This window comes from Lampris incognitus, chromosome 17 (assembly GCF_029633865.1).
Source record: "Lampris incognitus isolate fLamInc1 chromosome 17, fLamInc1.hap2, whole genome shotgun sequence".
Lineage (NCBI taxonomy): Eukaryota > Metazoa > Chordata > Actinopteri > Lampriformes > Lampridae > Lampris > Lampris incognitus.
The window spans coordinates 34742328-34768537 of NC_079227.1; the positions used below are offsets into that span (position 1 = coordinate 34742328).

The following is a 26210-nucleotide window of genomic DNA, read 5'->3' on the forward strand; positions in this document are numbered from 1 at the left end:
CGTGCCTCCTCCCATACATGTGGAGTCGCCAGCCGCTTCTTTTCACCTGACAGTGAGGAGTTTCACCAGGGGGACGTAGCGCGTGGGTGGATCACGCTGTTGCCCCCAGTTCCCCCTCCCCCTTGAACACGCGCCCTGACCGACCAGAGGAGGCGCTAGTGCAGCGACCAGGACACATACCCACATCCGGCTTCCCACCCATAGACACGGCCAATTGTGTCTGTAGGGACGCCCGACCGAGCCGGAGGCAACGCGGGGATTCGAACCGGCGATCCCCGTGTTGCTAGGCAACGGAACAGACCGCCACGCCACCCGGACGCCCGGTATTGTAAGTTCGATGTGTTGTGATTACTGTACAACTCTTCTTAGCAGGATTTGTAGTTCAACACCAGTTCGGCAGACATCAGCAAGTCGTTCACACGAGAGATTGTTCAGAACCGAGAGCATCAATGACACCCATCGGGGTAACTGACCGAAGCAGGTGCGGCGGTCGGCCTGGAGGTCGTAGCCAAGGCGACATTTGCAGCGGAAGCCCAAGCCGTCATTGTCAGAGCGATGACTCAGGACACATATGTGCTGACAGCCGCCGTTGTGTCTGCCACAAGGGCTCATCCCTGAAACACAAGACGGGTTGAATTTAGCCTCTCGTACACACTCTTCAGTCTCTCCCAGACTCCAGACCGGTGCACCGACAGTAGGCTGTACAACTGTTCAAGGCCTTTTCTTTATTCCTGCAGTAAACCAACATGGGGCTCTAGTTTCCAGACGGCACGAGGCCGGCGGTGGCGCTGATACAGACGGCGGCTTCTCCTCTCGCCTGGGCGCATTGGGCAAGGGGGGGGGGGGCGCAGTAGAGGATGTGTCAATCAAAATCAGGTGGTGCAGTGCTAGTTTGGTGCCAGATAAAACCACATATTACTCCTGCGTCTCTGTCTGGTCAGACCACATCTTAGCACAGAAGTCGTCGTCGTGTGGTAGTTTCCAGGGTTTAGGTGAAGGCGCACTAAGCATAGACTGATCCAAAACCACACACGCCACTTTTTGTACGCTATGTTGGCCTATTTTGGGAGTGATGATGAAGGACAGGACTAGGAAGGAGTATATTAGAGGGACAGCTCAGGTTGGACGGTTTGGAGACAAAGCAAGAGAGACGAGATTGAGATGGTGTGGACATGTGTGGAGGAGAGATGCTGGGTATACTGGGAGAAGGATGCTGAATATGGAGCTGCCAGGGAAGAGGAGAAGAGGAAGGCCAAAGAGGAGGTTTATGGATGTGGTGAGGGAGGACATGCAGGTGGCTGGTGTGACAGAGGAAGATGCAGAGTACAGGAAGAGATGGAAACACATGATCCGCTGTGGCGCCCCCTAACGGGGGCAGCTGAAAGTAGTAGTAGTAGTAGTAGTAGTAGTAGTGGTGGTGGTAGTAGCAGTAATAGTAGTGGTGGTAGTAGTAGTAGTAGTTGTATTAGTAGTAGTAATAGTAGTAGTCGTAACAGTAGTAGTAGTAATAGTAGTAGTAGTAGTAGTAGCAGTAGTGGTGGTAGTAGTAATAGTAGTAGTCATAATAGTAGTAGTAGTAGTAATAGTAGTAGTACTAGTCGTATTAGTAGTAGTAGTAGTAGTGGTGGTAGTAGTAGTAATAGTAGTAGTAGTAGTAGTCGTAATAGTAGTAGTAGTATTAGTAGTAGTAGTGGTGGTGGTGGTAGTAGTAGTAATATTAGTGGCAGTACTCGTAATAGTAGTAGTAGTAGTAGTAGCAGTAGTGGTGGTAGTAGTAGTAATAGTAGTGGTGGTAGTAGTAGTAATAGTAGTAGTAGTAGTCGTAGTAGTAGTAGTAGTAGTAGCAGTAGTGGTGGTAGTAGTAATAGTAGTAGTCATAATAGTAGTAGTAGTAGTAATAGTAGTAGTACTAGTCGTATTAGTAGTAGTAGTAGTAGTAGTAGTGGTGGTAGTAGTAGTAATAGTAGTAGTAGTAGTGGTGGTGGTAGTAGTAGTAATAGTAGTAGTACTAGTCGTATTAGTAGTAGTAGTAGTAGTAGTAGTGGTGGTGGTGGTAGTAGTAGTAATAGTAGTAGTACTAGTCGTATTAGTAGTAGTAGTAGTAGTAGATATTGCTTTTTAATCACAAAATAAAAGATCTGCACGTGTATCTTTGTCTCCCGACAGAAAACAGTCCATGTGCATCATTGGAAAACAACATGGTGACAGGATTTCAATATTTTAATTAACCTCGTTCAGCCAGAAAGAACGAACTGATTGCCGAGGCTAATTGATCCGAGATCACATCTATTTAAGGTCTCCTGCTGTGTTCATAGAATGTGCAGGAAAGAGAGAAAGACGATGGTGAGAACGAAGACACGTTAAACGGTAGCTTGTCAAATAATCATGTTTGTGTGTTGTCTCACATCACGTTGGAATTGGTGTTAGTGTGTGTGACGACCACGCATGACTAGACTCGCTAGCCCTTGGCTAACGGGTCGGACCCTTTAGTCGACTGGTTAACGTAACCACCCATGGTGCGGGTGACCCGGGTTCGCGTCCCGGCTGCGGCGGTTCTCGGCTGTCCCCTTAATTCACTACATCTGTTGTATGCGCACTTGGCGACTCTGCACCACCTGAACAAGGACACCAGATTCCTGCTGGGAGAAGCTTTCCTGTCTTCTGTCTGGACTTCCTTCGTCCATTACGAAACTGGCCGTTCGCCATGAAGGAGAGCACGCTGCTTTTAAAGGGAATGAGAGGAGCCGATTTGATTGGCCGGAACTGAAGACAGTCCCATCCACTGACAATTTGTTCCTTCTAATCCAAGAACTGTGCCTTTGCTGCACCCGATTACCACCAAGCCCAGCATGTCCCGAAATTAGCAAAACAGTATTGGCTACACCTTGTGCCCTGAACTAGCGCTAGCACCATTGACTGCGCTATGACCCGGAAACTAGAGCCCATGGAGTTACTTTTAGGCCAGCAGGAGTAGCGTTGCCAATCTTGGGGATCTTAACCTCTACGCCAATATAGAGCGATTAGATTGTTTTACAATATAAAGCCCTTGATCCCAATTTCAGTCTCAGCGGCCTTAACTTTCCCACAGTGAGAAACAGGTAAATACACACTATAGTAATCAACATCTCCCATCCTTAGCCCCTCAGTTTGAGTCACTTAAACCTTGTGTGATTTTCCAGAGTAACCAGACTGCAGTCCTTCTAAAACTGAGGCCTATTCAGGACTCATTAAAGCTATCTGGTGGAAAGTCGATTGTGAGGCTAACTTCATACCAACAGGTTGCAGCACAGGGTGCGAGATGACAATATGTCCGGGCCGCTTCGCTGTGCGGTACAGGAGTGATGGGTTGCTCCCATTAAAACGATTAGTGCGCACCACGCCCATTTTGGTCCAGTCAGTGAAGAACACGTGGTTCTCGAACACACCGATTCCAAATGGGTGTGGGACCTGGGTTCCGCCATAGAGCACTGTTTTTCTGTGGAGCAACAATGTGTTAGAGCAGGGGTGTCAAACTCCAGGCCTCGAGGGCCGCGGTGTCTGCAGGTATCTGCTGCAACCGTGCACTACACCACCCGATTTAGCTAATTAGCTCACCTCCTGGATCAAGGAGGGAAAGGAACTAGTTTAATCAGGTGGTGTAGTGCACGGTTGCAACAGATACCTGCAGACACTGCGGCCCTCGAGGCCTGGAGTTTGACACCCCTGTGTTAGAGCATGATCAACAAGGCATGACTGATCATCATATATGTATTCAATGTCGTTTTCTTTATTGAAAAATTTCCCCCTTTTACTCCCCAACTGTACTTGGCCAATTACCCCACTCTTCCGAGCCGCCCCGGTCGCTGCTCCACCCCCTCTGCCGATCCAGGGAGGGCTGCCTCCTCCGATACATGCGGAGTCGCCAGCCGCTTCTTTTCACCTGACAGCGAGGAGTTTCACCAGGGGGACGCAGCACGTGGGTGGATCACGCTATTCCCCCCACTTCTCCCTCCTCCCCGAACAGGCACCCTGACTGACCAGAGGAGGCGGTAGTGCAGCGACCAGGACACATACCCACATTCGGCTTCCCACTCGCAGACACAGGCCAATTGTGTCTGTATGGATGCCTGACCAAGCCGGAGGTAACACGGGGATTCGAACCGGCGATCCCCGTGTTGGTGGGCAACAGATAGACCGCTGTGCTACCCGGACGCCCTCTATGTTGTTTTCAAGACCACAAAACGTTTTAAATGACTGGGTAACTTTGATATACCCACTAAAATGTTGTACAAGGGTCTTGCCAAAATATGAGCACCCTGAGCAAAATGTTTAGCAGGAACGTTTTACCTGTCAAGGCCAGTGTAGGTGACTGTCTCCACCATGTCAAAATGGCTGTCAGACCAGTAAACCCTCCGGGTAACTATGTCCAGGGTAATGCCTGTCGGAATGCCAAGCCTGCTCTTAACCAGTTCTATGCGGTTACTGCCGTCCATGTACGCTCGCTCCAGCTTCATCTGCTCGCCGAGAGAGCCCATGTCGGTAAAGAACATGTACCTGCAACAACATCGAACAAAATAATAGTGATATTAGTGGGAATCACGAGATGATATTTTCAACAAGCTCTCGTGAGGACTGGTTCTTGTAAACGTAAGAGCCTGAGAGCTGTGGGGAAGCCCTGATTTGTTCATTGTATCTGGCCAATTACCCCACCCTTCCGAGCTGTCCCGATCTCTGCTCCACCCCCTCTGCCGATCTGGGAAGGGCTGCAGAACTACCATATGCCTCCTCCGATACATGTGGAGTCCCCAGCTGCTTCTTTTCACCTGACAGTGAGGAGTTTCGCCAGGGGGACATAGCGCCTGGGAGTATCACGCTATCCCCCCCCCCCAACAGGCACCCCGGCCAACCAGAGGAGGTACTAGTTCAGCGACGAGGACACATACCCACATCCGGCTTCCCACCCACAGACACGGCCAATTGTGTCTGTAGGGATGCCCGACCAAGCTGGAGGTAACACGGGGATTCGAACTGGTGGTCCCAGTGTTGGTAGGCAACGGAATAGACTGCCACGCCACCCAGACGCCCCTTGATTTGTTACCGCAAGGAAAACTACTACTTATTATTGTTGTTATAAGGCTTATAAAAACAATATCTGTGCATCCCAAGTTAAAGAGTAACATGACATTACTAATTACAAAACCATCAGCTTGCAAATAGCTTAAATAAGAACTACCGATAAGAGGACCGGTACTAATGCAGTCTTTCTGTGCACGGTCAGCATTGCAGATGGCTCCTTTTCTCCGTTCAAGAGTAAGGGTTTAAAGTGAATCGCTCACCCCACCGTAGGGTCCAGGGCTAACCCATGAGGGGTCTGCAGGTTCTCAGCTACTAGTGTGACCCGATTCCCCCCATCGAAGTCGCACATATCAATTCGCTCCACCCGGGCCTCCAGGATGTAGAGTTTGAAGTTGATCCAGTCAACGGCGATGTTTTGAACACTGTGGACTGCAGCAGTCAGGACCTCCTTAATTTCACCTCCATCATAGTTGGCAGAGTATACCTGAGGACAGAGGGATCAGGCTAATTGACCTACATTTTTTTTTACTTTAAATCTATGCAGGAAAGTGAGTTTGTTCTGAAGCCCCTAGGCAAGGTGCACAGCAGACAAATGCTCTTAGGAAGCTGCACAGGGACCGAAAGGAACCACACTAAAATAGATGAAGGAAGGTTACTTCACACTGAATGTGAGTGTGTTTTTGCAGCAGCAATAAAAAGGAGCATACTCGCTGTGCAGAGTAGATTAAGATTTGCTGGTCTTGGTTTCAAAGGCATCAAAAATAAAAGTGTTATTGCCGGATAATTTGTGGGACTGACCTTCTGGGTATTGGTGTCAGACCAGAAAACTGTCTGACTGAGCCAGTGGTACGCCACCCCTACAGAGAAACCTCTTCCCTGGGATGGCACCAGAGTTCTGACAAAGCGCCCGTGTGTGTCAGCCATCATCACATCGCCCCCGTTGGTGAAGATGAGCTGTGGCATTCCGGCTGGAAAAAAAGAAGTAGCAAACATGTAAATTATTTGATTCTATGAGACGCTAAATCTTTAATGCTTGCAAAACATACATTTTACACCATGACTGAACCTGTTTAAAATGCTTCTATCTCAAACAGCCTTTCCCTTCCTAATAGAAAGTCACCTACTGTGGAAGTGCTTAAGTCATGCCTAAAAATCAGCTTTTACTCACTTACTTTTGAGTCCCCCTGGCTTTCCTTTTTGCTTATTTTTATAATTTAACATATATTTTTCTTCGTTTGGCATGTCCACTTCCCTATTCCACCACCATGGCACAATCCCTAGGGTGGGAAGGTGTAGCTGACAGAGTTTGTCCTCCGTTACCGCTTCTTTTCACCTGCTAGCTGCAGGATTCTCTGAGGGAATGTAATTAATGTAGAGACTTGTAGAGGCTGGTGCGGCTCACTTTGCAGGAGTTGCTTCACATCTACAGGACACATTAACCTAGACCGTTTTCCCCCCAGGAGCACTGGAAATTGTGTTGTCTGCGACGCCCATTTGAGCGGCAAGTAATGCTGGGGTTCAAATCTCAAATTTCAAATTCTGGAGTCTCGCACCATGAGTCTCCTGCACCATCCGAGAACCAATTTCATACGTCTTTGATGCCTGTTTGTATTCTGTTGTCTGTTTTATATACATGGCTATAAGTTAAGTTATAAATGAATAGACAGACATTTGGACAGTGTTAGTTGTTGTCAAAATTGCTTTGTAAATAGAGTGACTTGACTCATATACAACTGCAGCATTATGGATAGGCATACCTTGTAAGCTTTGAGGGTTTCATGTACTCTTTTGGTGTTTGACAGGTGAACAAATTTATTAGTCATATCATATCATATCTTATCATATCATATCTTATCATATACTAGACTAAAAGCCTTAGGAGGTGGTTGAGGTGGCTGTAAACTTGTGAAGATAATTGATAATTAAACACCGCGGAAAGATAGGCTGACCGAAATGAGGCATACGGTGCAGTGGCCTAGAGCTGACGCAACAAACTAGTGAGAACAATTTGATACCTTTCTTTACTTTCCTTGAAAAACGCACTCATCTGAGGAGTACAAAGGAAGCTAGATCTGGTAACAGCAATTGTGGCCAGCTTGAGCAGAGAAGCTTTTGAATTATGGCCAAGTAACAGACAGCATGGAATCAAAGAGACAACAGTAAACTGTCTGGTAGCTGAGATGGCCTTATCGCAAAGCTGAGGAGGAGGGGAAGTAAAACTCCATCCATCCATCCATCCATTATCTTAACCGCTTATCCTGCTTTCAGGGTCGCCGGAATGCTGGAGCCTATTCCAGCAGTCATTGGGCGGCAGGTGGGGAGAAAAAGCAGTATGTTGCAACTTTCAAAGAAGGTAGGAGACCATCATAAGTGAGCCATTTAGAAAGGAAAGTCCAGGAGAGGGTGTGATACACGCCAAAACTATCCAGAGCTATGAGTTTGAGATGGGGAAACCAAGAGTTGCAGAAGTGAGACACATCATCCAAAATGGCAGGATATATTCCTTGACCAAACTGAGGTGTACAGGAACTGCCACAAACTCAGTAGAAGACTAGCACTACCGACAGTCATATGGAAAAGGGGTGATATGCCAGATAGCTCAAGGAAAGCAGGAAAGCAGTGGGATTCTTTGATTCCAACACATTGTAAAGTAGTGAGAGTACAAGAACTTTAGACATGGGTCCCAGAGGAGATGAAAACGCTTGTCAAGTGGGCCAGGATGTCTTTCAAGCCCGGAAAATCCCAGGGTCCGGCCATAAAGAAAATAAAGGTGAATGACAACACTGGATTCAGGGTGAGTGAAGAGGAAACACTAAGACTCAGAAAATTCAAAAGAAAAATCAATCAGGCAACTAGGAAAATGGGTTTGATGACACACTAAAAGAAACTACACGTGTCAGTGAGGGTAATGGAGCAAACTGAAGAGTTGATTCAGAGGATGAGAAAGAGTAGCCTCCCAGGGAAGTACAAGCCTGGTTTTACCAACATGGGACCAAGATGCCTCAGGTCCTCTTGGTTTACAAGCTCCCTATAAAAACAGTTGAGGCAGTAGTTACAAAGGTCACGTAGCAAACTACAAATTCCTTTCAGAGGCCTTGCCAAAAAATGTCAGTAACCAATGTAGGATGAGCCCTTTTCCTACATGACTGCCACAATGACAAGGTTGGAGCTCCTGGTATGGAGGTCTGCAAAGGCGAGAGATGGTCAGCTACAAGTGCAGCCAATGAAGTGAAGTTCAGAGCAAACAACAAAGACAATGTGGGGGCAGTAACCACAGAACATCTGAGAATTAACTTCATCAAATGGACAAGCTGGGGTAATGCCCAAGAGGGGAGCTCTTCTCCAGGCACATGGAGGACAGCAGTAATGGTTTGGTCGAAACAAGATCAGATAGGGTGGGAAGGATTCATTGAAAACTCACATCCTGTAATCCTGTAAGACAAAGAAACTGCTCAAATGTCAGCTACTTGTGGATTAATGAATTCAGAAGGCATGTAAGTCGAGGTGAGGAGAATTCCCAAGACGGTTTATTTGGAGCGAACAGATGATGAAGGGCAATAAGGGCCAGCATTAAAGACAGGCTATGACACAAAAAGGTGTTACGATGGCTGTGGCAGAAGGTAGGCAAGCAGTAGTTCAGCTATCTGGCTCAGATCGCACCTGATCAACTATAGAAGGTGTCACGAGAAAACTGAAATACTGATGAAGTGAAATCACCCGAGGATAGAGACAGGAGAAACAAAACCATAACTCTTTGCATGTACAGAAATGTAGAATAGTTTGATATTTCATGAAGCGGATAATACATAAAATAATAATAATAATATAATTGACACTGCAATAATAAATAATATTTTGGTATAATGTCTTAGGTTTTCAGTAATTTTCCTTTTTTTGGTATTGGCTCTCTAGGAGGTGTTAAAGCTGTAGAAGCCGATGATCTCTGTGGCAAGGTACTTCCACAGCCAGGGTTCTCAGTCACAGAGATGCAGACAACGACGGTCACTGAGGGTTCAATAGGCCGTATTTTAAAAAGATACTGAAGAATAAAAACAGATAAAACCAACAAGATTGTCTCTATCCCCAAGTCTCTGGTGTTTCTTCACTAGGGGTGCTTGCTAATTAATCTGCCCTGAGTTAATTAGGCTAACTCATGGCATCTGGTCAACAACCCCCTCCATCACAATCTTTTATGAGAGGTTGTGTCATGGTATGGTCATGTGTTAGTCTTACCTCTAGTGTAACACTGGTTTGGGAGTTAATGCTTTTAACACCTACAGTGTATCATGACATCACATGCTGTTCCGTACCTGACACGTTGGCCCTGCAGATGTGACCCTGCTCCAAGAAGTAACCATCAGCACAGCTACAGCGGTGTGTCCCGGGACGATCCTCACAAAGCTGGTCACAGATGCCCCAGATGGCACAGTCATTGTAGTCTAGGCAATAAATTTAACAGTCCTTATTTTACATATCCGGGCAGCAAATGACATGTAATGCGATGAGCACATAAGCAACCTGACAAAATGTACTCTATGCATGAAATATTCTTAAGTATTATTTTGGAAGAGACAAATTTGAATGGTAAAGAGGTGAAAAACAGTAATAAAAACAGTTAAGTTTTTCTTGTTATTCAGAATAATTAGTTGCAATGAAGATCCCCCCTTTTTTTCTCTCCCTAATTGTGTCTAGTCTGCTCCACCCCCTCTGCCGATCCAGAGAGGGCTGCAGACTACCACATGCCTCCTCCGATACATGTGGAGTCACCAGCCGCTTCCTTTCACCTAACAGTGAGGAGTTTCGGGTGGGAGGATCCCGCTATTCCCCCCAGTTCCCCCTCCCCCCCGAACAGGTGCCCATATGACAGGCGCTAGTGCAGCGACCAGGACACATACCCACATCCGGCTTCCCGCCCGCAGACATGGCCAGTTGTGTCTGTAGGGACGCCCGACCAAGCCGGAGGCAACAAGGGGATTCGAACCGGCGATTCCCGTGTTGGTAGGCAACAGAATAGACCGTTACGCCACCCGGACACCCAGATTGTAGGTTTTCCCTGGTGACAGTTGTCTTTTACGGGTGGTTTAACATGCAGAAGAATCCCAACAACCCAACAAGAACAGGTGGGCTGACGTGAGAGTATCGTAAATATATCGTCAACCGCAAATGTTACCTCACATCCAAATACATGAATATTATCTAAGCACGATTTATCTAACTGACTTGAAGATTTCGGCTGGCAGGTGGTTTAATATAGTGTTTCTCAACCGGGGGTCCGCGGACCCTTAGTGGTCCGTGGTGTAATTGCAAGGGGTCCGTGAAAATAAAATATCTTTAAAAAAAGATCCTATGACATTTATAGAAATAGGATTATTTTACTCAAATGTGACTGAGACCTTTATCTACCTAAACTATAAAGGGTAACAGGAGTTTTTTCTCTAATTACATGTTTCACAAGTGTAATTTATTGTATTTTAATAAGAGATCTCGCTCCCGTTTGCATTGTTAAAAGTTACTGCATAAAAATCCTGTTGTTACATATATCTGAAAGTTACTGCATAAAAATCCTGTTTTGTTACATATATCTGAAAGTTACTGAATACATATTCTGTGTTGTTACATATATCTGAAAGTTACTGCATAAGAATTCTGTTTTGTTACATATATCTGAAAGTTACTGCATAAGAATTCTGTTTTGTTAACTATATCTAAGTTACAACTGAAAGCTTTTATTTTTGCCCCAAAGAGTGAATAAATGCTATAATGCAATTTAAATTGCAGTTTCTACTGTTTCTATCAAATTGCAACCCCCCTCCCCCAAGATCAGGTGGAGGGGTCCTCGGGGTAGATCAAAAATACGCAGGGGGTCCAGGACCCCAAAAAGGTTGAGAACCACTGGTTTAATATATGCAATATTATATTGGCAGGGCATCTGATTTACGTTACTATAAAGCCAAATATTATTCTTCACAAAAATATCACCATGATGAGCGTCCGGTCAACGATTCCAAATTGCGTTGGTGTCCGGCTTCAACGGCAACCCTTCAAGAAGTAGAAGCGATGCAGCTCATTTTCCCATCAGAAAGACTCCGAGAAGAAATTGTCAGAACTCACCTACGCACGAGCGGCTGTCATTGGCTACAACGAAGCCATCGGGGCAGTAGCACGCCCCGCCCTGCGGGCTCGCGTGGCAGAGGAACTCGCAGCTCAGGGCAGCACACTGGTCCAAACCTAAAATCCAAAAACATGTCATGCCCAACGTTGAAGTCTCGTATAAAGGTTATACAGCATATTTCAAGGAACCATCTTAGACGATGCCTTGTCTAGAACTGTTCATTGCCATTTTTACTGTGCCTTGTCGTTACTGCCAGCTGAAGGTCTGCAGACGACGTGCACTGTCATTAACCCCTCTTCACTACTGTTGGTTGTCACCATCCTCATTATCATTGCCATAATTCATCACTAAAGGCAATCCATCCATCCATTATCCAAGCCCAATTGGGGTCGCGGGATGCTGGAGCCTATCCCAGCAGTCATTGGGCAGCAGGCAGGGAGACACCCTGGACAGGCCGCCAGTCCATCACAGAGCTGACACAGCCGGTTCATCTGACCTACATGTCTTTGGACTGTGGGAGGAAACCGGAGCACCCGGAGGAAACTCACGCGGAAAACATGCAAACTCCACCCAGAGGACAACCCGGGACGATCCCCAAGGCTCGAACCCAGGACCTTCTTACTAGGAGGTGGCTGCCCTAACCACTGCGCCACCGTGCTGCCCTACGGCCATCACTAAAGGTTTGAAGTAAATCTTAATTATACCGACTTTGTTCAAATAGACTCTGTAAGCCAACAGCAACTCTCTTTAGGAAGCTGCTGCCGTATGCTGAAGTTAATCTCAAACCAAACACGTGGACTGCAAAGTGATAAGGAAGATGACTGCTGGGCTTGTAAAATCGGCGGGTATCAGCTGAGTCAAAGGAAACTGTTAAGTGCAGTAGGAATGCTTGGACCATAGTACCTAACTTTACTGCCCTATGGAAACCCTGTAAATCTGCAGCTTACTATGGCACACGTGCCTACATTTCTCAAGCCAACGTGACACTCAATTCAGCCCAGTTCATCTTTTCATTAGTTCCTACAATGTTCAAGCCTGCTTACCTCAATATCGGGGCAATGAGGCAGGGCTGGGACCATTCTCGCCAACTACTTGACAGCGGTTGCACTATTTAAGTCTTGACCCAGCGCGTTACTGGGTCAGCACAGTCACTAACACCCCATTTTTATCTATAGGCGAATCTCATGGGCAACGCAAGACTTTGGATAGTGGATGGAAGTCGGAGCGCTCAGAAAAACCCATGTGGATAAAAAGGATCATGTGTAAAATCCACACACACACAAGCAGGGATAAAACCCATCAAATTTGATTAAATTTGATCAAGTTTGAGGGTTGATTTCTGTCTGAATACATATACTTCCTGGGTGAAGGGTGCTGGCTAAACGATACCTCGTGTAAGCCCTCAAACTTGTGGCGAGCAGGTGACCTGATTGGTCTGATTGGTTTCTTCAGCTTTTCCAGGGGGCGCAGTTCTGTGCGCCCCATACACCCACCACTTTTATTGGCAGTGACTTGGTATTGTTTAATGGTTTCTGATCTAATGTGACTGGACAATTCTCGTGGCTGTCAATCATGTTCACACCCACCATGATGCCTCGTCTCGACTGTCAATCATCCACCGTCTACCGACCCTGATAAAATGTATGGGCTACATCGTCCTCCTTAATAACTCTGTGACACTGTGGACATTAAAGCAGCTGTCAGGTGTGCTGCACCAAGGTAAATTGTGCCCCCCCCAAAAAATTTATTAGCACCAGCCGCCACTGACTCATACACTGTTCACACCTATGAGACTCCAATTCACATGCATGTCTTTGGACTGTGTAGTGGGAGGAAACCCAAAGAAACACAGAGAGAATATGCAAACTCTAGCACACATAGGGAAGGGATCAAACAGTCCAGTCCAGTTCAGTTCAGTTCAGTTCATTGTAATTCCATTCAATCCAATTTGATTATCCCCATCAGGGAATTTTCAAGGCAAGATACCCCTTCTAACAGTTATCTCCAAAGCAGCCTCATCTACCCTTCGTGCTTTCCAATAACTTGGGGGTTCCTTTACTGTGTTGTGCTGTGGGCCTCCTGAGCCTACTGTGCAACTCACTGCAGGTCAGCTGTGCTGTAGAGTTGGCTTCATCGATGCCACCGGGACAGTCTGGTTTACCGTCACATACTTTGCCCACTGGTATACACACCGACGAGCCCGGACATCCCCACTCACCAGGGTAACAGTCTCGGGAGTTACTATCTGAGGAGAGTACAGCAACAAGAGAGGGAAACGGGTTTCATGGACATGGGTTTTCCAATACAGGGTGGCAATGATCAGAACATGGGCAAGTTTTGAAGGTAGTTGCTGGTATTCACTTTTTCTAAGCGCATTGTTTTAGGGAATTTAGACTGTTTTTTATGGGTACTATTGTGTGCACAATTTTTTTTCCCATGATTACAGAGAGGAATGCAATGTTTTGAGTTTATTATAGGAGTATATAATAATAATAATAATAATAACAATAATAACAGCAATAATGATAACAATAACCATAATAACAATAATAATAATAACAACATTAATAATAAACAATAATAATAATAATAACACATAAGAAGAGGAAGAAGTAGAAAGACATTCAAATAGCTGTAATTTGCAAAGATGATTTGAAAAATTATCAAAATAACTACGACTTCCTTATTTATTTTGTTTTGGTTCATGTTTTGCCGCTCCTCACCACATCCTTTCTCATCACTGTAGTCCCCGCAGTCGTTGTACTGGTCACACACCCAGCGCTGCGGGATACAACGGCCACTGGAGCAGGCGAACTCGTTCCCACTGCAGCTCCGGTACTCTAAAGACAAGCGGACAGCAACGACCTTACTCTTCCTCCACTGCATACTTCTTTGTTCCTACAGCACTTCGAAAGATGTTAAAACATAATGTGGGCAGATCGCACCTTGATACCACAAATGTCACCTTAGACTATACCAAGCTATTAGAGATAGAATGAACTTCACAATATATATATATATAAATAAAATTATACATAGATATATATAAATATATATAAAACTATATAATATATATATATATAAAATTGTATATATATATATACATTTATATATATACATATATAAAATTATATAATACATATAAAAGTATACATATATATATACATATATATATAAAATTATATAACATATATAAAATTATGCATATATACATATATATATAAAACTATATAATATGTATAAAATTGCATATATATACATATATTTGTATAAAATTATATAATACATATAAAATTATACATATATATATACATATATATATAAAACTATATAATATATATAAAATTGCGTATATATACATATATATATAAAAAATTATATAATATATATAAAATTATACATATATATATACATACATATATATAAAACTATATAATATATATAAAATTGCATATATATACATATATATATATATAAATTATATAATACATCTAACATTATATATATATATATATATATATACTATGTGTATGTATAATTTTGTTGAAAGAAACATTCAACGGCAGGGGAAGTGCTCAGCAAATAAGGAGCAACATAATCCAGTGAGTCAAGTAAATTCTTTATGAGACAGTACAAGCCTGTTTCCTGCCATAAGCGATCATCAGCTGTCAATTAGGGTCCTCGAGGAAAGGACCTACCTACCATCTGCTGCCTTATCGTGCACATCACGTGCACGACGTCCAATGGGGAAGGGAGAGGTGAGACATTCAGGAAATCAATTTTTGAATTTTTGACAGCTGATGATTGCTTATAGCAGGAAACAGGCTTGTACTGTCTCATAAAGAATTCAAACTTGTGAAGGAGTGCGAAGGGATGTGACGACGCAACGAAGGCTCAACCTAGTCGTGCACATTTCACGTTTTGGGTAAGTGTGCGTACAGTCGGGGTTGTCCTTACCGCAGCCCTGCTCATCACTGTTGTCCCCACAGTCGTCCCAGTGGTCACACACAAAGGACAACGGGATGCAGTATCCATTTGTACATTCGTACTGATGAAGGGGGCAGTTGTGAGTTGCTGAAAAAAAACCCAACAAAGTAGGGATATTACTTCCATGCAGCCTTAAAAAATGGGTCAGCTGGGCTGACGGAGAGCCCTACCAAATCAACCCTGTAGTCGAAGTACCACAACCTGCATCCTTCACCTGTTAGATGCCTGACTTGCATCATAAATAGCATGCAGGGAAAGAATCTGGCTTATCAGTCTGGTAGTCTTCCCAATGTTGGGAGTGTCGTTGTGCATACCTGGGTCATCGTCTGGTAACTGCATCAGACACATCAATTACGTGCATGTTCTTCACCAGAGGAACCACACCATACCAGATTATCAAGTGTCAGAAATTAGACGACTATGATTCGAACAAGTAATGCTGATGGTGATACTACTTGCTGTACAAACATTGTTTAGATTTGTACATGTATACTGCTGAGTGTCCACTCTGGCCCTTGTGGGCCTGTAGTACTGCTGGATTTCTTTTCTTCCCGGTACTTAATTCCCATTACCTGCTGTTGTGTCAGGAATTCTAGACAGCTAATCAGGGCCGCTTTTACACCTAGCTGAATGCAAATCTCCTCGTGTCTGCCTGGCAGAGTGTAAAATCAGCAGTACTGAGGGGGTCCCGAGGACTGGAGTTGAGAACCGTCGCGATACATAAAAGAATGACAGGTGCAAAGGCTGAGGTCACCACTGAAGAAGCAGATGTGCATGCAATATCCATCCATTCACCCATTATCCAAACCACTTATCCTGCTCTCAGGGTCGTGGGGATGCTGGAGCCTATCCCAGCAGTCATTGGGTGGCAGGCAGGGAGACACCCTGGACAGACCTCCAGTCCATCAAAATCCCCCCCCCCCCAAAAAAAAAATATACACACACACACACACACTACTACCTGCCAGCCACTGCTTAACCTAAAGGTTGGAGGACACGTGGCTGTGTATGGCAGACAAATGGTTAGCTGAACAAGCCGCTAGATGATTTCGACGCATTAACAGCTGCCCATTCCAGCTTCGTACACTTGACTTTTATCTAATCTGATCTTTGACCGAGGCCTTCATGCAATAAAGTCATCAACAACACATGATTGTAACACAGCAGCATCCGTTCTGGAGTGTGAGTCAAAATATACGTGACAGCTTCATCAGCCATTGGTTTTTGCTGTGTCTCCTTGCCAAGGCCACTAGAGAACCATTGCATTCGTGATGACTAGCTCACTGTGGTTCTATTCAGTTCATCTTTCTTATTTCTTCCTTCTTTGAAGGGGGGTATGGATCAGTAGGTAGAGCTGGTCATCTAGTAACCAGAAGGTCACTGGTTCGATCCCCGCCTCCTGTGGACAGTGTGTCAAAGTGTTCGTGAGCAAGACACCGAACCCTTAACTGCTCCTAAGGAGCAGGTTGGCGCCTTCCGTGGCAGCCTCCTCCATCAGTGTATGAATGTGAATGGGTGGATGTAGACTAGAAAAGCGCTATATACATGCGGTCCATCTACCATTTATTTATTTTGCCTCCTTTTGTGGTTGTTGACCCTCTGCCATCTGCGTCATTTCTACTCACTGCAGTTTGATTCGTCTGAACCGTCTCGGCAGTCTTGCAGCCCATTGCAGTGTTGAGAATTGTTGTAGCACGCTCCATTGGCGCAAGTCTTCTCAGTGCATCTTGGGTAGTCTGAACAAAATAAATAAATAAAAAAATCAAAAGTAAAATCAGAATCAGAAAAGCGTGTAGACTTACAATATATATGCACAAAAGCAAATATATTGTAGCGAATTCGGGGGGGCAGTCCGGGAACCATCGCCACAAACTTAGCTATGTCGCCCGCAGTGCGGGAGATACGGGTTCGCGTCCCGGCTGTGGCGGTTCCTGCGGTTGCGCCCCCCCCCCCCCCGGAATTCGCTACATTGGCGTCAGAAGTGAGATTCGCGCGGACACGCTTCCCGAAGGAGCGGGGTAGTGTAACGTGCATGGATAAGTAGACACGTTAGTCCTTGGCTAACGTTGTTATTTTGACCGCTTAGGGTCATTTTAGGTAGATAGTATCATAACTTTTTTCTTTTTTGAAATTGATCAAAAACTCATTTTTAACGCAAATATATGCAATTTTAGGAGCATTCGGGGAGCGGCAGGTCTCTTTGCACAACGTTATTAAACTTTGAAAATCCAAAACGGTCATATTTCTTAGAGTATTCACTGAGAGTAATGGTTTGCATTCACAGCTACTCATTTTGTTGTCACATGTTTTCTAAAACACCAATGCTGTTTTGCATGCACATGTGCATGACTTTAAAAAAAAAGAAGAGACCACAACTGACAGTTTTAGTAACACTACTTATTCCAAAATACTGTAGTGAATTCGGGGTGCAGCAGCCGGGACGCGAACCCGAGTGTCCCACACCACGGGAGACTACGTTAACCAGTCGACTAAAGGGTCTGACCCGTTAGCCAAGGGCTAGCGAGTCTACACATCCATGGCCGTTACAGTATTAACTTGTGTACGCACCTAAAGTTAGATATCAGAAGTACAAAACAACACTACCCCCCTGTTACAGGGTACCAGCTCCCTCACGCCTGTGGGCGCACGCGCTTCCGATGGTCTCACTATCCTATTTCTGACACCAATGTAGCGAATTCGGGGGGCAGTCGGGAACTGCCGCAGCTGGGACGCGAACCCGGGTCCCCCGCACCACAGGTGACGGCGCTAACCAATCGACTAAAGGGTCCGACCCGTTAGCCAAGGACTAGCGAGTCTACACATCCGTGGTCGTTACAGTATTAACGTATGTACTCATTAGATATCAGAAGTACAAAACAACACTTCTGTAAACTACTAATAAGACACGTTAGCCCCTAGCTAACGGGTCTGACCCTTTAGCCGAGCGGTTAGTGATGTCGCCTTGTGGTGCAGTACACCCCGTATCGAATCCCGCACCGGGCAAGAAAATAACCGGTTACATTGGTGGCAGCGGTGGGATCCGGAAGTGTGCAGATCCTCAGAAGTCTCTTCGGAGCGCGGGAAGAACAAAGCGCGAGGGCGCGCTTCCGGGAGAGGGTGACGACTGTAAACTACTAATAAGACACGTTAGCCCCTAGCTAACGGGTCTGACCCTTTAGCCGAGCGGTTAGTGATGTCGCCTTGTGGTGCAGTACACGTCGTATCGAATCCCGCACCGGGCAAGAAAGTAACCGGTTACAATATTAAATGGAAATCTACTTAACCAACAAAGCGGCGTCATAGCGGTGTGAGAACGATTTCTGCTACTGTGTGCTCGCGATGCTTTTCCAAAGGACGCAAGGTTCGATAAACTGAAATAAAGTCAACAAGTGTAACTAGAAATCCACAACGCCGCTATGTCAAAAGTATAGATTAAACTCCGTCCTACTGCAGTTCGCCTCATCCGAGCTGTCCAGACAGTCCTGCACGTGGTCACATTGGTATTTGTTGGGGACGCACTGGCCCTCGTGGCAGGTGAACTGGCCCGGGCTGCAGGTCCGGCCTCCTGAACCAGGAACACACAAGAGCTTCAGCGTTAGTTAGACACAACACACTGCGTGCGCGTGCGCGTGTACCGGTGACCTTAAAAATCCAAACGAAAAGGAAAAGACGTGTGGCAAGCAACTACAAAAAACAATTCCTTCGTGATTGTGAACCCCCCCCCCCACCCCCGTTCTCCTATGGCAAAAGTATTGTGATGTATTAAAAAATCATTCACACTATAGAAGGACATTTTTAGCACGTGGTCAGGTATTAATGCTCCGCAACGACTTGCTGCAAAAATCGCCAAATAACTGCACTGACGACTTCAGGGTTGCAGTTTCTTTCTTTTCTTTTCTTTTCTCCGTCCTGGTCGCTGCTGCTCCTCCCCCTCTGCCGATCCGGGGGGGGGGCTGCAGACTACCACAAGCCTCCTCCGATACATGTGGAGTCACCGGCCGCTTCTTTTCACCTGACAGTGAGGAGTTTCACCAGGGGGAAGTAGCGCGTGGGAGAATCGCGCCCCCCCCTCCAAAAAAGGGGCCCCGACTGACCAGAGGAGGCGCTAGTGCAGTGACCAGGACACATACCCACATCCGGCTTCCCACCCGCAGACACGGTCATTGGGACGCCCGACCAAGCCGGAAGTAACACGGGGATTCCAACCGGCGAGCCCCGTGTTGCGCCGGGTTGCAGTTTATTAAAAAAAGAGATAATAAGATTAATAAAGGGTGCTCCATACCGCAGGTTCTCTGTTCGTCTGAGCCGTCGACGCAGTCCTCTTCCCCATCGCAGACAAAACCGGAGGAAATGCACTCCCCACTCGTCACGCACCTGAACTGCTGCGAGCTGCAGGATGCAGGCGCTGCCACACAAAGACACGAGTCAGAGTTTTTCCACAATCATTCCACCACTGATTTGGACACCAATTTAAAAAAAAAGAAGAAGAAGCAGCTAACATGAAAGCTTTATCTCACCTTGTACCGTCACTATCGACATCGGAGCTATTTATGTTTGTTCCATTTTGAGCCATTCACTCTTTGTACAGTTTGGTTTCTGCTGCCTACATCGCTCGACTTCCTTCCGACATTTCTGAATGAGTTCTAGAATCCCAATACTGTAGCCAGTGGTGGATCTAGAGATTGTTTCCTGGGGTGGCAAAGGGGTGGCAAGACTGTGTCCCAGAGGTGGCAGCTGCCCCCCCCCTTGCCACCCTGTAGATCCGCGCCTGTGAGGGGGGAGGGGGGGTTCTAAATCGGCGACTTCTGTTTCAGATGAGTTTGGTGCGGGTCTCATTGACCTTCACCATGCATGTACATAAAATATACTTTAAAAACATATTATCTGATTTATAAATGGGGTGGCAAGACTGTGTCCCCGAGGTGGCAGCTGCCACCCCTGTTGCCACCCTGTAGATCAAATGGGTCCGTGGTGTAATTGCAAGGGGTCCGTGAAAATAAAATATCTTTAAAAAAAGATCCTATGACATTTATAGAAATAGGATTATTTTACTCAAATGTGACTGAGACCTTTATCTACCTAAACTATAAAGGGTAACAGGACTTTTTTCTCTAATTACATCTGTTTCACAAGTGTAATTTATTGTATTTTAATAAGAGATCTCGCTCCCGTTTGCATTGTTAAAAGTTACTGCATAAAAATTCTGTTTTGTTACATATATCTGAAAGTTACTGAATACATATTCTGTGTTGTTACATATATCTGAAAGTTACTGAATACATATTCTGTGTTGTTACATATATCTGAAAGTTACTGAATACATATTCTGTGTTGTTACATATATCTGAAAGTTACTGAATACATATTCTGTTTTGTTACATATGTCTGAAAGTTACTGAATACATATTCTGTTTTGTTACATATATCTGAAAGTTACTGAATACATATTCTGTTTTGTTACATATGTCTGAAAGTTACTGAATACATATTCTGTTTTGTTACATATATCTGAAAGTTACTGAATACATATTCTGTTTTGTTACATATATCTGAAAGTTACTGAATACATATTCTGTTTTGTTACATATATCTGAAAGTTACTAAATACATATTCTGTGTTGTTACATATATCTGAAAGTTACTGAATACATATTCTGTTTTGTTACATATATCTGAAAGTTACTGAATACATATTCTGTTTTGTTACATATATCTGAAAGTTACTAAATACATATTCTGTTTTGTTACATATATCTGAAAGTTACTGAATACATATTCTGTTTAGTTACATATATCTGAAAGTTACTGCATAAGAATTCTGTTTTGTTAACTATATCTAAGTTACAACTGAAAGCTCTTATTTTTGCCCCAAAGGGTGAATAAATGCTATAATGCAATTTAAAATGCAGTTTCTACTGTTTCTATCAAATTGCAACCCCCCTCCCCCAAGATCAGGTGGAGGGGTCCTCAGGGTAGATCAACAATACGTAGGGGGTCCAGGACCCCAAAAAGGTTGAGAACCACTGGTATAGGCTGCCACTTGTCGTTGACAGCTGCAGTATCTATGGTCGTAGCCATGTCAACAATATGGCCGCGGCGAACCTTGATGACGTCAGTCGAATACGCCCTACACAAACTAAAGCCTAGCGTGGTCAGCCTTGTGTCATTTTGACCAATTTCAAGAAACCCATTTACAATCTAGACTACATTTGGGGGGCGATACTGGATGCTGTGAAGTACTGGGAAACTTGAGAATGCAAATAAATTGATAAAAGAAAAAAGGCCTTTGGATGGCAAGCTTGTGTGCCATGTCTGGAAAGGTGCGCGGAGGTTGTGACACTCACGGCAGTTGAGCTCATCAGAGTCATCCCTGCAGTCCGCGGTACCGTCACACCTCCAGTCTGCGCTGATACACTGACCACTGGAGCACTGAAACTCCCCGTCATCACAAGCTCCTACACACACACACACACACACACACACACACACACACACGCACGCACAAGCAAATATGCACGCACGCACGCACGCACACATACACACGCACGTGCGCGCACACAAACATGCACGAACGAACGCACGCACGCATGTACACACAGACAGACACACACACACACACAATAGACAGACAGACACACACACACAATAGACAGGCAGACACACACACACACGGATGGATGGATGGATGGATGGATGGATGGATGGATAGATAGATAGATAGATGGATAGATGGATGGATGGATGGACAGACAGAGCGATAGACAGACAGACAGACAGTGAGACAGGCAGACAGACAGGTAAATCAGCTAGGTAAATGACATCTAACGGGTGATGATAACATGCTTTTAACGACATCCTTGAGTTTTTGCTACGTTGGCGTAACACATTTGCATTGTCACTTAAATCCGTAATTGGAATCATGTGTTTTATTGTTTCTTGGACAAATGAGTTACCATGTTTATGAGCTACTGGTGCTACACAGTTGAACTTTACAGCGCATGACACGAGCTTTTTACCAACAGTTAAACCTCCAGGTGGACATCCCGTGACCTTGACGGATGAGCAGCAGACGCTTTGCAAAACACCCCCGTCAGCAGAAGTCAGAGAAGACCTACAGGTCATGCACACTATTCCCACTGCAACTGCTGTGACTTTTAATTTCAATATTCAACATTTAATATTCTGTATCTGGACATTTCAGACAATAAAGCCATACTGTGCTGGAGAGGAAGGAGGCAAATCACATTAGAATATTGCTTTGGAAATAAGTGCCTTAGTTTAATTAAATCAACTTTATTTCTAATAGATAAATAAATATATGATAATATAAATATATGTTATATTTTATATATATTTTAATATATATTATATATAATAATTCTAATAAAATAAAGCAATGCTGTACTTGAGAGGCAGGAAGCAAATCACATTAGAATATTGCTTTGGAAATATGTGCCTTAGTTTAATTAAATCAACTTTATTTCTAATAGATAAATAAATATATGATAATATAAATATGTTATATTTTATATATATTTTAATATATATTATATATAATAATTCTAATAAAATAAAGCAAAACTCAGCAGTCATTTTCGTGTACAGTATTTCATTGTACAGTATTTATAGTGGAGCTTGGATTTTTGAGATTAATTTTTTTAAGTCTTAGGGATTTAAGATATGAGAGCAATAATATCTGTCACGTTAACAACAGTTTTTTAATTTTTAAAACTTTTTAAAAAAAAAAATTAAACTCTTTGGGAGTTAAGATATGAGAACAATAATATCTCTGTCAAACTAACAACCGTTTTTTTTTTTTACTTTTTTAAAACAATTTTTAAACTTTTTTAAACTTTTTTTTTAAACTCTGGGAGTTGATATGAGAACAATAATGTCTCTGTCAGGTTATTTTTTTCTTAATTTTTTTAAACACTTTGGGGTTTAAGATATGAGAACAATAATATCTCTGTCACACTAACAACCGTTTTTTTTTAACTTTTTTAAAACAATTTTTAAACTTTTTTAAACTTTTTTTTTTAAATCTGGGAGTTGATATGAGAACAATAATATCTCTGTCAGGTTATTTTTTTTCTTATTTTTTTTTAAACACTTTGGGGTTTAAGATATGAGAGCAATAATATCTGTCATGTTAACAACAGTTTTTTAATTTCTAAAACTTAAAAAAAAAAATTAAACTCTTTGGGAGTTAAGGTATGAGAACAATAATATCTCTGTCACACTAACAACCGTTTTTTTTAACTTTTTTAAAACAATTTTTAAACTTTTTTAAACTTTTTTTTAAACTCTGGGAGTCGATATGAGAACAATAATATCTCTGTCAGGTTATTTTTTTCTTATTTTTTTAAACACTTCGGGAGTTAAGATATGAGAACAATAATATCTCTGTCACACTAACAACCGTTTGTTTTTAAACTTTTTTAAAACAATTTTTAAACTTTTTTAAACTTTTTTTTAAAATCTGGGAGTTGATATGAGAACAATAATATCTCTGTCAGGTTATTTTTTTTCTTATTTTTTTTAAACACTTTGGGGTTTAAGATATGAGAACAATAATATCTCTGCCACGCTAACAACAGTTTTGTCAGAATAGATGCCACATTTTTTTAAAAAATGTTTTGGATTTAAAAATTTTTTAAATAACGTTTTCAAAAGAAGCATTGAGCATATTTCCACATCCAATATGAATACCTGGCATTTAAGCGTTGATTTATTGAGCATATATCAAGAAAGAGTGTGTACAAAAAAACCATGGAGATTATATCTACAACAATAATCAATCATCAATAATCAATAATCAATCAATCACTACTAAAAACGTAATAGTGGTACTAGTACTAGTAGTAGTAGTTGATTTTACTTAAAAAAACAAAAACAAAACAAGATAATACATACCCTGAACAAGTTGAATTGCTTGAGAGAGAAACAGAATACACAAAAGATGATGACCTCTCAGGTCCATAACTGGATGCTCGGTCGTCGTCTCCTTAATTTTCTCTTCTTTGACTTTTTAGGTGTGCAGGGCAAACATATACATTCATGTCAAGCCAGCACCCTGCTGCCCTTCACCGCCAAATGAACACTGTGAAGATGATGCTTTCAGCTGATAAGGTCTCACACTGAATGACCACTTAAATGAATGTGCAGGTTCACCACCTTTTATTGCTCTGTTTTACATAAACTTCATCTAAGATTAACTTTTACCAGGTAGGATGTCAGCAAAACAAAAAAAACACATTGCAATAGTATTTTTTGTGTAATACTGGAGCTAGCAGTTAGTGTGCACTATTCAACACCTGGTTTGTAATTGACTTTAAATAACCTAACAACACTTGAAAGGTTTTAGTTTGATATACTCATGAAAGAACACAATTCCAATTCTGCTGCAAAAATCATTGGTCTTTTCTTTAAATACGTAAGAAAAAAAATCTATAAAAGGCCAACAGTTACTAAAGCTTGGCTCATGAATGTGTCATTTATTTATTTATTTATTTTCGATTTAATGAACTGCAAGTAACATTCTATGCCAGAGTTTCCAACTAATTTGAGGGATACGATTTAAGTATCAATGCATTCTGATAGGGAAAAGGATTAGGATTTTAAAAGATTTGATTTTCAGATTTTATTGATAAAAGATAAAGAAAAAAAACAGTGCCAATATGTGTCTTTAGTTGTCTTGTGTGATCAGCTGTTGCCCCGTCTAAAGCCATATTTTTTAAGCATTTACCACAAGCATTTACTGTTTACGACTTCCTCCATATACAAGATGGCCACTATAGGTGAGACCGAGGAACACATAGCACACCCATGCCTCTGCCTGTAGTGCTTCCCCCCCTGTATGTGAAGTACGTGGACTGAAGACGCAGCTTCAGGAGCCATTTTACAAGAATGTGATTGCAAACATTCCCAAATCCTCTGTGAATCCTCTGTACACATGGCCAATGAAACTCTAGTTAATGGTCACGCGCCTATTTGCATATGAAACTGATCGTTGGTTTTTAGTCGTTATGCCACTGTATTGTTTATTAGGGTGGGGATACCTGCAGTCAGTTGAGACTGAAGATGTCACTTATATGAGTGATGAAATGTTTCTCTCAATAAACGTTGTGTCCATATGAACTGATTCAACTTTCTGTGATTTTCTTACCTGGATTATTGAGCATGCGTCAAGACGTTCTGTCAAGTATTTTAGAAAGAAGTTGTAAATTTGAGACTGGGTGAAAATTATTCAAATTGTTGGGGTCTACACCAGGTTTCTCGAGTATGGCGTTATCGCAGCTGTTTTGAGAGATGGGGGAACAAGACCAGAGTATTGAAGGGGAGGGGTTGCCCAGGGTTCCATACAAGCTAGAACTGCCACTGCCCTCTACACAGGAACCCCCCATGGGTGTGTCCTGAGACCCTACTCTTTGTACACACATGACTGTGTGGCCACGAGCAGCTCCAACACCATTGTTAAGTTTGCTGATGACACAGGAATAGTTGGCCTGATCTCCTGCAACAATAAGATGTCCAACCTGGAAGAGGTGGAGGATTTGTCACAGTGGTGCCAGGCCAACAGCCTCTCCCTGAGTAAAACCAAGGAGCTTGTTATGGACTTGAGAGGGTGAGCAGCTTCAGATACCTTAGTGCTCACATCACTGAGGACCTAACATGGACGCATCACACAGACACTTTGCTGAAAAAGGTGAGGCAGCATCTTTATCACCTCAGGTAACTGAAGAGGTTCAGTCTCCCCACAGATCCTTTTATTCTGGTGCCACTAAGAGCATCCTGGCAGGGTACCTCACTGCCAGGTATGGGAACTGTACCTCGCAAGACCAAAAAACACTGCAGATAGTGGTACAGTCAACTGAGTGTACCACCAGGTCCACACTCACCCCCTACAGGACTTATACACGAGGTAGTGCAGGATCAGGGCTAAAAGGATTATAATGGATTCCCATCACCCCAATAACAGACTATTTCAGCCACTCTGGTCAGGCAGATGGGTACCTTGAAGGCTGAACCATAGTCAATGAACAGCATTCTCACATAA

At 43.4% G+C, this 26210-nt stretch overlaps 1 protein-coding gene across 1 annotated transcript in view; it reads right to left on the minus strand.

Annotated features, from left to right (window-relative positions):
- lrp2b (low density lipoprotein receptor-related protein 2b) overlaps window positions 1-24134 on the minus strand; it is a 132495-nt gene extending 108361 nt beyond the window's left edge. Inside the window, exons 1-15 of the mRNA XM_056296766.1 lie at window positions 24068-24134; window positions 21499-21609; window positions 19437-19559; window positions 18603-18719; window positions 16780-16890; window positions 15125-15241; window positions 13891-14007; window positions 13269-13412; window positions 11167-11283; window positions 9366-9494; window positions 5854-6023; window positions 5316-5539; window positions 4327-4533; window positions 3273-3475; window positions 474-614 (exon numbers count right to left, since the gene is read on the minus strand). Coding sequence (XP_056152741.1) covers window positions 474-614; window positions 3273-3475; window positions 4327-4533; window positions 5316-5539; window positions 5854-6023; window positions 9366-9494; window positions 11167-11283; window positions 13269-13412; window positions 13891-14007; window positions 15125-15241; window positions 16780-16890; window positions 18603-18719; window positions 19437-19559; window positions 21499-21609; window positions 24068-24134 — 2098 coding nt within the window. The remainder of the gene's footprint in view (window positions 1-473; window positions 615-3272; window positions 3476-4326; window positions 4534-5315; window positions 5540-5853; window positions 6024-9365; window positions 9495-11166; window positions 11284-13268; window positions 13413-13890; window positions 14008-15124; window positions 15242-16779; window positions 16891-18602; window positions 18720-19436; window positions 19560-21498; window positions 21610-24067) is intronic.
- Between the last annotated feature and the right edge of the window lie 2076 nt (window positions 24135-26210).